The 15,985-nt window shown below is 38.8% G+C and overlaps 1 protein-coding gene across 2 annotated transcripts in view; it reads left to right on the top strand.

Moving 5' to 3' along the window:
• GXYLT1 (glucoside xylosyltransferase 1) overlaps positions 1-14,235 on the top strand; it is a 28,828-nt gene extending 14,593 nt beyond the window's left edge. For both annotated transcript variants that reach the window (XM_054178027.1, XM_054178026.1), the window contains 6 exons: positions 3,423-3,597; positions 4,559-4,684; positions 5,502-5,753; positions 10,221-10,344; positions 11,269-11,441; positions 12,924-14,235. In XM_054178027.1, coding sequence (XP_054034002.1) covers positions 3,423-3,597; positions 4,559-4,684; positions 5,502-5,753; positions 10,221-10,344; positions 11,269-11,441; positions 12,924-13,085 — 1,012 coding nt within the window. In that variant the 3' untranslated portion in view covers positions 13,086-14,235. The remainder of the gene's footprint in view (positions 1-3,422; positions 3,598-4,558; positions 4,685-5,501; positions 5,754-10,220; positions 10,345-11,268; positions 11,442-12,923) is intronic.
• Positions 14,236-15,985: the final 1,750 nt, after the last annotated feature.

Below are 15,985 nucleotides of genomic sequence, written 5' to 3'. Positions count from 1 at the left end.
TTCTAGTGGGAGGAGGAGGGAAAAGTGATGAAAGGTGCTGGTAGCAGAAGATTAGCACAAGAGCTAAGTATTTAATGTCTCTGGGTGAAGATGGAGCAGTGATTTCCCTCAGGGAGTGGAGCAAGATATATAGGTAAGGGAGAGGAGCAGCACTGAGGCCTGATTATTAACAAAGGTTGTGATCGCCAGTGATCTGTATGCAGGGAACTCAAATGCAGCTTGTAATTACTAAAGGATGTCTCTTCATTGAGTCTGGAGCAAGAACCACAGTTCTGGAGTCTCCTAACTACTCCCGTTATAATGTCTGTGAAAACAGATATACCTCATGCCTGTCTTGGTGGGTAGCACCCGGAGGGAATGGTGGCTCTCTCCAATGGCCAATGTTTGTATTGTGGACTTAGATGGCTCTGAGTCCAGCTGTTCCCCATATTGTGCAACCTGAAATTCAGTTATTAGCTTTTTCTAAATATTGTTTTGTCTTAAAAAAAAAATGTTTTAAAGCACATCTTAAAGTTGAATTGATGAAGTCAGGAACTTGTAGAACAAAGACTGAACAAAATGGCTGTAAAAGCATTATAAAATGAGCTGTCTGGGTTTTGTTGTGTAGCTTGAATTGTTTTTTTATTCACAGATTTCACTAGCTGTGAAAGTAATAAAATACAGTCTTTGAATCTCAATGTGTTTTAGAGTTGCTTTGAGGTAATTTTCATCATACCTTATTCATGGAAAGCCATGTACTTACATGTGGTTAAGGAGCTTGGCTTTCAGCTATGCAGTTGGGGTAGGTTGTGCCCTTATTTTTCACATGACCTTGCAATATCACTGTAGGCTTTCCTGACTTCAGGGCTTAATTACTGTAATTCCCTTTTCAGTGGATTAGTGATGAGGCTAATCTGCTGCTTGCAGCTTGTTGAGACTGCAGCAGTGTACTTACTTGTGGGTTTCAGCTACCCTCATCACATTCAGGGTGCTTTGTGTTTTTTACATTAGCTACTTACTACATGGTGTAATGTTTAAATTAGCTTTATGTATAAAGGTCTGAATGGGCATGCCTCCATTACATTTAAAGATTCTTAGAGTCTCATTTTTTTCCCTCCCTGTTAACCTGGAACTAATTTTTCAGGTGTTGCTGCAAGATTTACAAAGGGTTTCCATCTGGACTAAATTATCTGCATATAGATGTCTATGTCAAGTACATCTTAAGTGTTCATTAAAATTGAAAGTGTGTAGAGAATGATGCAGCTGACTAGCTTGTTAAGTTGCCAAGAAGTAAGTGGCTGGAGTTAACCTAGAAGCACATGAGTATCCTAGACGTCTCCCTAGGTCTAGTAGATGTAATGTGATCTTTGAGATCCCCAGTCCTTTTGGAGTGGCACCTAGGGGTCAGATGAAGTATTCTAGAGCTTATTAGATGGCACTATACCTATGTTAAAAAATTGACTCAAGTTCTGGGTATTTATGTTGAAATAAAATTAATTGTTATTTATGCAACATACCCTGCTCACTGGGTCTACATTGGCTTTAATGAGACCTTGGACACAATCTCATATACCAACATCTTTGTTTAGGTGTCTTATTTTGGATCTGAATCCTACCTGTGATGTCTTTCATCCATGTGATATTTAATTTAAGACTATCTGTATATTCTAATTAAAATTCTACTAAGCTTAAATCTCTGCAATGCTGGAATTTTCTAGTTTTGAGGCATTCAACTCTTCCAAAACTCAGAATGTTTTTTAAATGCAGCCGTTATTTATGGCATTAAACTTCCATCAGTTTTCTAGTGATATCTTTGCTTGTATTTTGCCTCATGGAACTCAAAATAATCATAGAATCAAATAATGCACTGGATTGTAAGGGACATTTGTGGGTCATCTAGTCCAGACCTCCCTATGTTACTCTTCTATGCCTTAAAAAAGACATATTTTCATATTGTCTTTTGTCAGTATGAGAGAAAACTGGTGTCTAAATGTTTTACATACGTACGTTGGGTGGAGATCGTGCTAAGAAACAAATCTGTTTATTTTCTGTTTTGAAGTGTCACTCTTTGGCCAGTTTCCAAGAATGGGTGCTGAGTTTGCCAAGCCTATCTCAACTTATACTACTTTGGGGAAATGTATTCTTACTTGAGAATGTTTTCTGTCAGCATAACTGGGAATTCATCTTGTAATTTAAAATTTCAGTTACTGTTAGTTCTGTTAGTCTCCATGGTCCAACAGTCCATGTGAATAGCTCAAGCACAGAATACTGTTCTGAAGACTGGGTTTGAGTTGATTGATCTTGAAAACCTTTGAACGCTTTTCTGTTGGCATAAATATATAGGAAATCTAGGAGAAGGTTGGTTTAGGTTTAGTATGCCTCCTGTGTTTGTCACCAAGCTAATGATATTTATCCAGGGATAATTTTAGCCTGTTGTATTAAAATAATAAAATTACTTGAAATGTACCCTGTATAGTACATACCAGGCATTTCTTACCATAAGTGCTGGACAGCTGTCTTCAGAAAGAAAGGAATTCCAAATCCCCACAGCTTGCAGTGGTTTAGCCCCAAGGATGTGGGCAGTGCATGTGGTTAGTGTAGATGAGGGATTCTCCAGAACCACTAGGAGCACCAGGAGATCCCCCAAGGCTGTTTGTGCTATCAGTTTCCTCCCTTTCAACCCAAGATCATAGAATCATTCACTTCTGCTGCTGAGATTAACTCTTTTTATGTGTCATGTTGCTATACTTAGTCCAGGGAAAGATGGGAAAATGAATGCGTGCATAGACTTAGTGTGTTGTCAGCTGTTTACATTTCCATGTAACTTCATGTGATCTTTACTTTAACATAGCTACTTTGATGGAATTCCTTGCTAGTCAGTAATGGATAATAAGATCACTAAAAAAAATTACTATAGAATAGAATAAACCAGGTTGGAAGAGACCTTCGAGATCATCATGTCCAACCTATCATCCAACACTACCCAATCAACTAAACCATGCAACCAAGCATCCTGTCAAGCCTCGCCCTGAACACCCCCAGCGACAGCGACCCCACCACCTCCTCAGGCAGCCCATTCCAGTGGGCAATCACTCTCTCTGTGTAAAACTTCCTCCTAACCCCCAGCCTAAACCTCCCTTGGTGCAGCCTGAGACTGTGCCCTCTTGTTCTGGTACTGGTTGCCTGGGAGAAGAGACCAACCTCTGCCTCACTACAACCCCACTTCATTTTAGTTTCTGTATGGCTCTTCCCTACTTTGTTTTTCCCTCATAGTCTGGGATAGTGGGAGTGAATATGAGAGCAGTCCAAGTTAAACGTAAGGTTATATACAGGGTGTAATGCTGTACTTTGTGTTTATCATTTGCTGAATATTTTGTTAGATTGAATGCTGCAGTAAGCAAGAGCTAGAAATCGTGTCAAATGAAAAAATGTTTTTATATCAGATACGATTATACGAAAACACATCCTTCTGAGAAAATGCATCTAGCAGTGGTGGCCTGTGGTGAAAGACTGGAGGAGACTGTTACTATGTTGAGATCAGCCATTATTTTCAGCATCAAACCTCTCCACTTTCATATTTTTGCTGAGGACCAATTGCACGAGAGTTTCAAAGACATAGTAAGTACCCAATTTAATGAATTTGTAGTACACTCTGAGTAATATGTAGCAATTTCTCTACTTCTTGGGTAGTAGTTGTGGATATTCTGACAGGAATGCAAAGCTCTAAAAATTAGGTAATATGCAAGTCTCTCATAATGTTGGATGGGAACTAATTTTTTTTTTCCCTGCAGAAAAATGATGGTTGCTGGTAGCAAAGATTTTTGTAGACACAGACCAAAACATCCTGATTTGTCATCTTGAATCTGTTAAGTTCTGAATGCTAACTGGTTATCTCCTGTGAGCTTATTTAGACTTGGGTGTACATGAGGAAATAGAGATCTGTCCTTTTTCTCCCTGTGCTTAACAGCATGAGTCACCCTTACATTGTCTGTTTAAAACGAAGTGAAACATCAGTATTTGAAAATCATAGATATGGTTATGTCTAATTTTAGTAAATTCCAGTTAATACAATATTTTGACTAGAGCATAGCAGTATCAGAAGCTGACTAGTGTATACCTGTGGAGGATTTTACTGTTTTCATGCTTAAAATGTTGTACCATGACATTACTATGTTATGCATACTGATGTATATGCACTTGCCATGCAAGCAGTAACAGTGGTAAAGTTTGGGTATATTTATTTTAAGCTGCAGAGGGATTCATTGGTATATCTCCTGTGGAAACTAGTTAAGAATGGCGGGGGGAAAATATATATATTTACTTTTTCTAAATACTGATTTAATTTACTTACATTGTATGTGATCTGATACACTGTGTTTTCTTCAGAGTGGCCTGCAGGTGACACTTTTTGTTCAAGTATTTGAACACAAGTCAGATTCCTGTAGTTGAAGAAGCGTTTCTGTTACGGAAGAGAGGTGTTGCAGTTGTGTTCAGTTATCACTTTGAATGAGAGATTGATTTCATTTTTTGTAATAGAATTGAGCTGAAGTAATTTTTGTGATCTCTTCTTTTCACATAGCTTGATGACTTCCCCTATGAAGGAAAAGTTAATTACACGTTATATCCAATAACATTTCCAACTGAGAGTGCAGCAGAATGGAAGAAATTATTTAAGCCATGTGCTTCACAAAGGCTATTCTTGCCAGTAAGTTATTCTGTAATAGAATTATGGAAGTCTGTTTATGAAGCAAAAAGCTATCCTCATTGATCTAATTTCAGTTTAGTTTCAAATTAATTACTACTACTCCTTAAAGTTACTTTTATGACATCCTAAAAATGCATCTGAATTCTGTGGCACTTATACATTATTGAATAAAAGTTCTTTTCTCACTTGTTTCGTAATGGCACTGTATCTTCAGTGAGAGGTAGAGGTCATGCCATCCTCTTGGAGTCAAGGATTTCTTAAGCCTCCTCTGCTTTTAGTTGGAAAGTTTTCTGTATGTGGGGATCTGAGAGGTGTTAAGAGAAAATGAAACAAGAAGTGGGTTATTGTTGCCAGTGTTTTAAGCAGCCTTTTCTCTTCCTGGCTAAGACACATCAGAAATTACAGTTCAGTCTAGGTGAGTTACCAAGGTGACAGCTGTCTCCCAAATACTGTCTCTTCTGGGGCTCCCTTACAACCTCTTCTTTGTTTGATTAAATGCACAGGAAAGCAATGGAACAGGAGGAAGATAGGAGCTCTTGTTCAGCAATGCTTCGCCTGGCCTGCAGCCTACTCCTCAGGAGCCCTGGGACATAAAATGTAGACTGAGTGCCTTTGCATTACTATTCTGTATAAAACCTCTGTTTCACTCTACAAAAATTCTCAAAAGTGAGAGAAGGTGGGAATTGCGCTGCCTGCAAACTGTTAGTCTAAAGTGAATGTGTATTAAACATTATTGTGTAATGACTGCAACTTCTGCTTTACAAAGAGAAGCTCAATAAACCTTTAAAGTTTGGTTTGAATTTTGTTTCCCTCACAGTTAATCCTGAAAAATGTGGATTCGCTGCTGTACGTTGACACCGACATCCTGTTTTTGAGACCTGTTGATGATATTTGGTCTTTTCTGGGAAAGTTCAACTCCACACAAATTGCTGCAATGGCACCGGAGCATGAAGAGCCTCGTATCGGCTGGTATAATCGCTTTGCTAGACACCCCTATTATGGAGTAACCGGGATAAATTCTGGAGTCATGTTAATGAATATGACACGTATCAGGAGAAAGTATTTCAAGGTATATATATTGCCTTCAGTGTGTTTTCTGTGTGTTTGTATCTTTTAATTCTAATCCTGTTTCAAATCCTGGTGGGACAGTGTTTTTCAAACTATTTTTCATGTGATTGGAAGAGTAGAATAGAATAGAGTAGAATAGACCAGTTTGGAAGAGACCTTCAAGATCATCGCCTCCAACCTATCAACCAATCCAACCCACCTAATCAATTAAACCATGGCACCAAGCACCCCATCAGGTCTCCTCCTGAACACCTCCAATGATGGTGACTCCACCACCTCCCCGGGCAGCCCATTCCAATGGGCAATCACTCTCTCTGTGTAGAACTTTTTCCTGACATCCAGCCTAAACCTCCCCTGGTGCAGCCTGAGACTGTGTCCTCTTGTTCTGGTGCTGGTTGCCTGGAAGAAGAGACCAACCTCCACCTGTCTACAACCACCCTTCAGGTAGTTGTAGAGAGCAATAAGGTCACCCCTGAGCCTCCTCTTCTCCAGGTTAAGCAACCCCAGCTCCCTCAGCCTCTCCTCATAGGGCTTGTGTTCCAAACCCCTCACCAACTTCATTGCCCTTCTCTGGACACATTCCAGCAAGTCAACATCCTTCCTAAACTGAGGGGCCCAGAACTGCAAAAATACAGTGTTGTAAAATAGTAGCTGACTTGGGTTTTTCAAATGGCATTCACTGTAAGACCTGGAATTCCTGAATTTCAAGTGTGTACTTCATTGTTTTAATTTTCCTTAGTTCTGAGGGAGCTTGTGAGTTGATAGTCTGTTGATAACAGAGGTCCCAGAAAACAGTTCATGTGTACTGTAAACTAACTTAAAAAATACATGCAGTAGAGTGGCCAGGAGGTGGTGCTAAAGCATTTAGTAAGTTGTTTTAACTGTACATTTTACAAGTTTTGATCTTTTAAAATTGTAATCAGGGGATTGTCGCTCTAAGAACCTTTTGAAGCTATAGTTTTTGTAGAGAAATCAGTTCATAATAAATGTACTCACTAAAGTGGTGTGTGCAGCAGCAGAAATGGTCACTGCTTCACAGATGGGATTTTTTTTTTTCTTGTGTACTTGAAACCTAAGTACAAAAGAATAAAATAGAATAGACCAAACCAGGTTGGAAGAGACCTTCAAGATGATGATGTCCAACCTATCAACCAATCCAACCCACCTAATCAACTAACCCATGACACCTAGTACCCCATCAAGTCTCCTCCTGAACACCTCCAGTGATGGTGACTCCACCACCTCCCCAGGCAGCCTATTCCAATGGCCAATCACTCTCTCTGTATAGAACTTCTTCCTGACATCCAGCCTAAACCTCCCCTGGCACAGCCTGAGACTGCGTCCTCTGACAGGACAGGAGACTGTGTCCTCTGTGTCCTCACAGGTTGTGCGAGGGGGAAAACCTATCGCTTAAGTTTGCTTAAGGGAGGGAAAAAATCATGCTAGCCAGAAACTAGTGGAAGGTGCACCCGTAGGAAGGGCAATATAAACTTGTCAGTAGACTTCTCCCCCATTTCTAATTTAAAAACTACTTAGCAAGAACGTTAAGATGCAAGTGAAGTATTTTTGTTGTGGAAATACAGATAATTTAAGAATAATACATGTCTTTGTAACTTCATACTTGTCCAGAAGTGTGCACTCTGGCTTTTCCTCAAATGTTTGAGAGCAGTGATGCAAATAAATGCTCTTTCACACTCATTTGATAGTAAAAAGAAAAAAAAAAAAGAAGGAATGAAAACCAATGGTGTGTTCTGTATAGTTGTTTTTTTTCTGAAGACTGGGGGAAAAGTGTTGGGTTTTTTTATTTGTTTGATTTTACTTGTTTTGCAGGTTTTAACATGGCTGTTCAGAACATATTTCTTGCCTGAATTTCATCTTTCTTCTTTCCGTGGCTCTATCTTTTCCTCTCCTGCTTTCATCATCCTGTTTGTTTATCCTGGAGTCTTAGTCTGATTATCTTGACTAGTAAATACAGATACAGTGTTCTGGTGCATGGTGTTTCGATGTGAATTTTCTGGTTCAGCAAAAGCATTTTGAAATGTCTTCTTTGGATACTCTTCTTGATTTAAAACCTTAGCTGAGTAGCTTTCAGGCCCATGTATAACAAATGCTGAGTATCCAGGTGTTTTGCCTCTGCCTTTGTATATTTCTGGAAAGTGTAATGTTTGTTATTTGTTCAAGCTTTGAATTGGTAGAGGTACTCTCTAGAGTGTGGTTTGCATACTAAGACTCTGTGTTAGATCTTCTTGCCTGTGATCACCATACTTATCAGGGGACACTTTTTGTTACTTGCAGGCTCAGAATTATTTCTGACAGGGGACTTCCTCATGATGTCTAACCCATGCTGCTTAGTCCTTCCACCTATTGGACAGATTGGAAAAGTGTCCTACAGTATCACATACTTGCAGTAGTATGCTCAGCCCAGTCAGAAAAGTTTGAGGATGTCTAATCAGAGGTCCTAGGTTACCTAAACTTGAGAATGGTAGTGCTGGATCATTCTCCTCTCATATCTTGGCTAGATAGTGCAGCCTGGGTAATTTCCTAAGCAGGAAATTAATTTCTTTTGTATGATACTGATCATCAAAGTATTGACTTCGAGGGCACTCAACAGGGGAACCATTTAGTTTATGCACCTCTAGTACCTAGAGCGTGGTCCCAGAAGTTTGTGGAGTGTCACAGGGCCCCAACATGTGCAAGCATGCTGTTTGTGGAGTTGTCTGTACTGTTGTACATTCAAATTCCTTGAATGTCTTAAAAGGCAGATTGTTCAATAAGAAAAACTGCAACCTCACAGCAAAACTTTGAAAAGGGTTTATTGTAGTTGAGACTATACGTGGTAGGTGTGATAGAACATAGCTTTCCTTGTAACTGACAGCAAAGGAGCTGCTAGTCTGAAGCCTTTAGAAGCGAGGTAAACCAAGTTAGAGGATAGGGACTATCCTAATACCCCTTGCTAGAAATGCTACAGTTGCTTTTGGTCCTTTTAGATACCCTCACATGTTGTGTTTCATTAACTATTTCAAGCACAGTAGAACTAGCAAATGCTTCATTGTCTTATAGGAAGGTCCACATTTGTTTATATTCATTCAAGACATTCAAGCACATAAATTCTGGGAATTTTTGTACTTTTAAAAAGCTGCCTGTAGACCTTTCTGTGTGGCTGTCTAGTGGCAAGAGCACTCATTTAAACTGTGGAAGTTTTGGATCAGTTTGGGTTTTGTGGTTTCTTCAGTCCAAAATCACAGGCTGAGCTGCTTGAGGCCTTTTAAACATCTTTCTCTGTTGTTGTGTTGATTTGTAAGAGTCAGGAGGAGCCTAGAAGATGGGTAAATGAAAAGGAGAACTGGAAAGTTGAGCCAATGGTTATAGTGCTTACCTGAGAGGCAGAAAACCTGTAGTTCTGTGTATTGCTCCAGGATTAAGTTGTCTTTTAGACACTTACTACTTCAAGCTTCAATCTTCTCAGAACTGTCAAGGCTATTCATTTCAGACAAGCATCTTAGCTATCTGTCTCTCTTTGGTGCCTAATGGAAATTGTCTCTTCTGGTCCTAACTATCTGTCTTGTGTGTTTTGAGACTCTGTGTATGTACAGTACATTATATATACAAATATATGCACACAGGTATGTATATGTATGCATATATACAGACACACACACATGCTGTGTTGGGTTTGGCTGAGAGTAAATTAGTTCTCCCCATAGCATCTTTTGTGTTTTGCAGTGGTAGCTGGAAGGGCATTGAAAACACAGCAGTTTTGGCTGCTGCTTGCACAGCACCAAGGCTGTGCTTTTCCAGCATTCCCCCCCCCAACAGTGGGCTGAGGGGTGGGCAAAATCTTTGGAGGGGACATGGCCAGGCCAGCTGACCCAAAGTGACCAAAGGGGTATTCCATATCCTATGACATCAGCTGTCCATGTCACCGACAAAGATGTTGAACAAGACTGGTGCCAGGACTGATCCCTGAGGGACTCCACTTGTCACTGGCCTCCACTGGGACATGGACCCATGGACAGCCACTCTTTGGGTGTGGCCCTCAAGCCAGTTCTTTTTCCATCTAGTGGTCCACCCATCAAACCCATGTTTCACCAGTTTGGAGACCAGGATGTGGTGTGGGACAGTGTCAAACGCTTTGCTCAGGTCCAGGTAAATGACATCAGTTGCTTGGCCCCTCATCTATTAATGTTGTCACATGTTCATAGAAGGCCACCAGGTTTGTCAGGCAGGATTTGCCCTTGGCAAAGCCATGATGTATCTAGTTTGCCATATAAGATAATAAGATGATGTATTGGAAATGTCCAGAACTTTTTTCCTTAGATGTGCTCATTTCTTTAAAAGAAAGAAACCATTTATACTTTTGAGATTTGTAACACTGAAAAACAAATTGCTGTGATTCTGTAGGGAATTTCCTTCTTTATAGTTACAATTGTGCTGAATATGTGGTGTTTTGCATTGCTTTCTTCAATAGAACGATATGACCTCCGTCCGGTTACAATGGGGAGAAATTCTTATGCCACTGCTGAAGAAGTACAAGTTGAACATAACGTGGGGTGATCAGGATCTGTTGAACATTATGTTTTTTCACAATCCAGGTAAATCCATTTAATTTAAAGTCTAATAGAATAGAATAAACCAGGTTGGAAAAGACCTCCAAGTTCACCAAGTCCAACCGATCACCCAACAGTATTTAATCAACTAAACCATGGCACCAAGCACCCACGCAGTCTCTTCCTAAATGCTTCCAATGATGGTGACTCCACCACCTCCCTGGGCAGCCCATTCCAATGCCTAACAACTCTTTCTGTGAAGAATTTCTTCCTAACATCCAGCCTAAAACTCCTCTGGTGCAGCTTGAGACTGTGTCCTCTTGTTCTGGTGCTGGTTGCCTGGGAGAAGAGACCAACCCCCACCTGTCTACATCCTCCCTTCAGGTAGTTGTAGATGGCAATAAGGTCTCCTCTGAGCCTCCTCTTCTCCAAGCTACCCCAGCTCCCTCAGCCTCTCCTCATAGGGCTTGTGCTCCACACCCCTCACCAGCTTTGTTGCCCTTCTCTGGACACATTCTAGCAACTCAACATCTTTCCTAAACTGAGGGGCCCAGAACTGGACACAGGACTCAAGGTGTGGCCTAACCAGTGCTGAGTACAGGGGCAGAATGACCTCCCTGCTCCTGCTGGCCACACTATTCTGCAGGCCAGGATGCCATTGTCCTTCTTGGCCACCTGGGCACACTGCTGGCTCATGTTCATCTAACGATGTTTCTGATATTAAAAAATCCAGGAAAATATTTCTAGCAGACTTTTCAGTGAAAGTATTCCAGGGACTTTTAACTTACGTAATTTCCTGGAAGTGTTTACTGGGAGAAACAGTACTGGAGGATGCTTGTGTTAAGTTTCAAAACAACTGTATAGAAATCTATGAAGCAGGCTAAGAAGGAAAAAAAAAAAGGCAAGATTAGTGTATTTCCTAAAATGTTATTTTTTCATACTTGATACAGAGTTGTTATTTTTCTGCAGAAAGCCTTTATGTCTTTCCTTGCCAATGGAATTATCGGCCTGACCACTGTATCTATGGAAGCAATTGTAAGGAAGCTGAAGAAGAAGGTATATTTATTCTTCATGGAAATAGAGGTGTTTACCATGATGATAAACAACCAACGTTTAGGGCTGTCTATGAAGCAATAAAAAATGTAAGTGTTTTCAGTACCATAGCTGTGTGAAGCCTTTTTAAGTATTTTTTAACAGTGATGCATGCATTTTGTATGTGTTGTGGATACTTACCTTGTTTGCAACAATTTTTTTGTCTCTTTTAAGTGATGTTGAGTATTTCACTGATTTTTCACTTACCTGCTTGAATATATTCCTTTTGTGAGGAACATCTTTTGACACATGGTACAGAATATGTCTAGGCTGGGATTCTAAAACATTGCCTATAGCTGTCAATGTCTATTTAAAAGACACTATTTCCTCCTCCTTTGATAAGTACATGTAGTAAACTTTGCATGAGCATTTGGAGATCACCAGATGCTTCATTTTTCTGGAGGTTTTAAAAAGCAGAAAAATCCCCTTCTTCACAAAGCTGGTTTGTATTTACTGCAGCATGTTAACATTTAATTGCAACTAGATTTGGATTGTAGAAAATAATTGCTTTTAATACTGTCTTTTGATTTTTTGTAGAGATTCAGTCTATTAATATGTTGCTGCTCCTTTAAATACTAAGCCTGATGACTACATTTCATTCTGCAAATAAGTCATCTAATAAACTATTTATCACTGCAGCAGCATACTCACTGAAGAGCTGTAAAATTTAGCACTGATGCCCATTTTAATATAGCAGGCTATTGTGTGTGTATAACCTTCAAAAAATCAATAGTATATTTTAATGGTGCTTTATTACATGTTGTCATATGGATATAAAAATGAAGGAAGTACTTTTGGGGGTCTGAGAATACATTGCGGGGAAAGTGAGTGTTTCTCCATAAAAATAAGATTTCTTTGTTTCCTTTGAGCATTGTCAAAAACAGAAGAAAAATTTGCTTCTTTTTATTTATGATCCCATTTGCTTTATGAATGTGTCAGAGAAAGTATGTAAACCACTACTGATTCAGTGGTAATAAGATGAACAAAATAACATTGCTTTGAAATGCTGGTTTAGCTTATCATTTGTTTATAAGAAACTATTGTGCTGTTGAATTAACAGCTTCATTTCATGTCCATGCTAAACATAGTATGTGTTTGACCATCACTCAGCTGAATGAAACTTCAGCAGTGTGCCACTTTTTCATAACGCTGTTTCATTATAATTTGATTGTTCCAAGAAATGGTGTTCCTCAAAAGCTATATGCCATTCAGGAAAGTTGCTCTTCAGCAAACGAATAACCAGAAATCATTTTGGTCTGCACATTTTTAATTGTGAATTTCCTTGTGGCCTGTCTACATAGTTTAATTTCCTTATGTTTTGGGTTTCTCAAAAGAAATCTTGCTGGTGAGGCTTACTGAAAGCATTATAGACTATTTTAAATATTTCATTCAAAAGCTGAGTTCTGGGAAATGTTTAATAAACCTATGGAAAGGAAAGACAATATTCAAAGGCAGTTTTATGAAGCTCTTTAATAAGTCTGAGTGACATTCTTCCATGTTGACCATAAATCTTCCTTTCTTAACCTCTGCAGTATTCATTTGGAGATGATCTGGTTCATTCCCTGTTGCAGCCCCTCGAACTGGAATTACAGAAAACCGTGCACACGTACTGTGGGAGAGTACACAGAGTGTTCATAAAGCAGCTGACAAAAAGCATAAGAGACTTGTATGCCAGAAGATCAAAGGGAAGGTGATCTTTACTCCAAACTGTTAAATCAAGAGATTGAATTAACATACTGGTCAAAAGGTGCAAAATTTCTAATATGGCTTGAATCAGCTCTTAATGTGGCCAGAGCTTACCTAGAATGCATAAAAATGAAGAAAATACTCATGTAATGAAGAACAGGACCTTTTTTCTGCAAAGGTGACTTTGCTCTTTTGAAGTTTAATCACTGCTAACGTTTATCTTGTAATCACCCAGTGAGCTGGGTGTTACTGGCTTCTGTGGTCAGTAGTTTTAGTCTGCATAATTCAGTTCTCTAGTGATCAAATGAACAAGGAAGAAATGAAGATGGCTCTATTTGGGAGTATACCTCATATATTGTCTAAAATTCTGTTAAACTGTGAATGTAGCAATAAATGATTCAGCAGCGTTAACCTCACTTTAAAAGGTGTGAGCCTTTGTGTAAACAAAGTTGTTTACAAGTGCAGAAAAGACTGTTTTTAATGAAATGTGATTGATCATCGACAATCTGTGCCTTTGTCTGTTCATCTCCTACATGTTGAAGTACTGTTTTGACAATCTTGCTTATCTTGGATATAAACTGCACACTAAATACAAGGATCTGAGAAATGAATGACTAGTATGTGATAGTAGATTTCTCTGTTTCTCGATACAGAGACTTTTTAATAGGCAGTATTTGTTTCAACGCTGTTAAGCCATTGTGGCCAAAAGGCAGAGCAGAGTTGAGGTTTGTTTTGTTGTGTTTTTAGGAAAAATTCAGATTGAAGTTGTCTACTCTACATTATTTTTTTTTCTGGTTACATGATTTTGTAGCTTTATAGGTGTTACGAGCATTTTGCAAGTAGGAAAAAAACCCAAACCCCAAACAGTGGAAATTACTAAGGATTATGATAGAATCATAGAACTGTTTTGTTTGGAAAAGACCTCCATGATGATGATTATAGAGTATTTAGTACATGTAAGCAAAGAGCTGTAATCAGAGTTCTGATGCTTCATCAAGCTGTATATCAGATGGATTTCTTAGGGTTTATATCCTGCTACCATATTTTTTTAATAACGTGGCTTTAAAAGAGTTTGGGGGCAGACTCTCAACTACATGAATGCATTGTTGTCAATAGGGTGATAGTGATTTACAGCAGATTAAGGATTAGGCTTTAATTAGGTTAAAAAAAAAAAGTTCTGCTTATGTAATGCAAACTCTTTTTCAGAGGAAAATATGAAGAAAAAGGCTGAGTTCTAGTGTTACAGTAAAACATTATTTAAACTTGCATGGTATGAAATGCATTTGTATAGTGTATTTGAACTTGGATAATCTGTTTGAACTGAGATGAAGTCTTCATACAGTGAGGTTTTGGATTCCAGAAAAAGTTCCTGTGTGTTGAAGGTGGAGGATCCGCTCACTGACTTGCACCTTCATCCCAACCCACTTTTGGAAGCTTAATTGTTGTAGCTCGCTCTTTGACAAAGGCAGGCTGGCTCTGACTCCCAGATCCATGGGAGCTGGGGAAATACTGTAGGAGTACAAAGGACATACTCTGTTGTAAGCAGAGTCCCTATTCTGCTCCTTATCTCCCTGCTGGCTCAGGGTATAAATTTCTGGGATGGAAACTAGGAAGGAGTCTGCCTTATATGTAGTTACGGTCTCTTTTCCTTGCTATGTAACCTTTTGAAGTCTGAAAATCTAGAAATCTGTGTAAAGGTGAATGCTGTTGTTGACTGATTTCACAATATGCAATGCATTATTTTTTTACATAAATACTGATTTTTTATATCTTACTTGTCTTCAGCTTTTTTGTACTGTGCGTTCTTACTTAAAAACTTTTTTTTTTCAGCCTCTTTGTATCTTGGCAGAAAGTTTCAGTTTTGAACTGGTTTTTAGCAGGTTGGTTGTATGCATGGGAAGATCCTGCTTAAAACCCAGTGAGTCATTATAGAAAAAAGTGGAGTGTGAACACTAGCAGCAACCTTTCCACTTCAATTTCAGTTTTTGTGAGGGATTAAGATAAAAGGGGTTAATATGGAAGCTTTTTATATGATAAAAGAGAACTTTGTGCTTATTTCATGAGATGTTTACTTAACATATTGCAAGTTGCAGAATATATTGTCTTATGCCATAGTTTTTGTTTAATTTTTAGTAATACAAATGTAAACTGCTCACCTCAACTATCTGTTCCCAAGCAACAGTTCCCCTGAACACTTTCAAGATCTTTAAAAACCATGAAGTTGCTTAGTGGCTTCCATTAAGTAACTCTCCAGAGTATTTTTCTGGTTTTAAATAGTTTTTTAGTTCTTTAATCCCTGTTTCTGAAATTTAGAAAGATGACCTTCCTTTAAAAAACAATCTGACTTACAAAGAAAGCATTTGGAGACAGCAAGAAGACTGAAAAAATCAAGTAGTGTGATAGAAACCAGTTACACTCCCAAACATTTCAATACCTGGTTGGTAATGCGTATGCAGGTGTAGAAACCTTCATCTAGCCAATGAATCTTTATTGCTGACTAGCTTTAGGAACTTTGCTTTTTCTGCAGATGGACTAAGCAACAACCAACAAAATAAGACCTCACAACTTACAGAACTGTATAAATCCCATTTTTACTGATTTATTTTTTGAAAAATTACTCAATGATGACAGAAGTGTAAAGTTTCATAGCACAAATGTTAACGTAGGAAATGTACATTCAGGTTACATTTCATGGTACCATTGTTCTGTCCATTTTTAAAGGGATCACAGTCTCATGGTGAAGTGATCTGTTTGAAGATGTGTTCTCTCATTTGCACAAAATTCTGTCTCTCTTTGTAGGTAGTATGAAAGGCCAGCTATCCCTTAATGAGGGACATCCTTGTGTATAGAATCATAAGATACTTATGTACAGAATCATAAGAATCATAAGATTCTTATGTATAGAATC

Source organism: Dryobates pubescens, chromosome Z, assembly GCF_014839835.1.
Source record: "Dryobates pubescens isolate bDryPub1 chromosome Z, bDryPub1.pri, whole genome shotgun sequence".
NCBI lineage: Eukaryota > Metazoa > Chordata > Aves > Piciformes > Picidae > Dryobates > Dryobates pubescens.
Note: the sequence above shows the minus strand (reverse complement) of the source record. Positions and strands in the feature narration are given on the sequence as shown.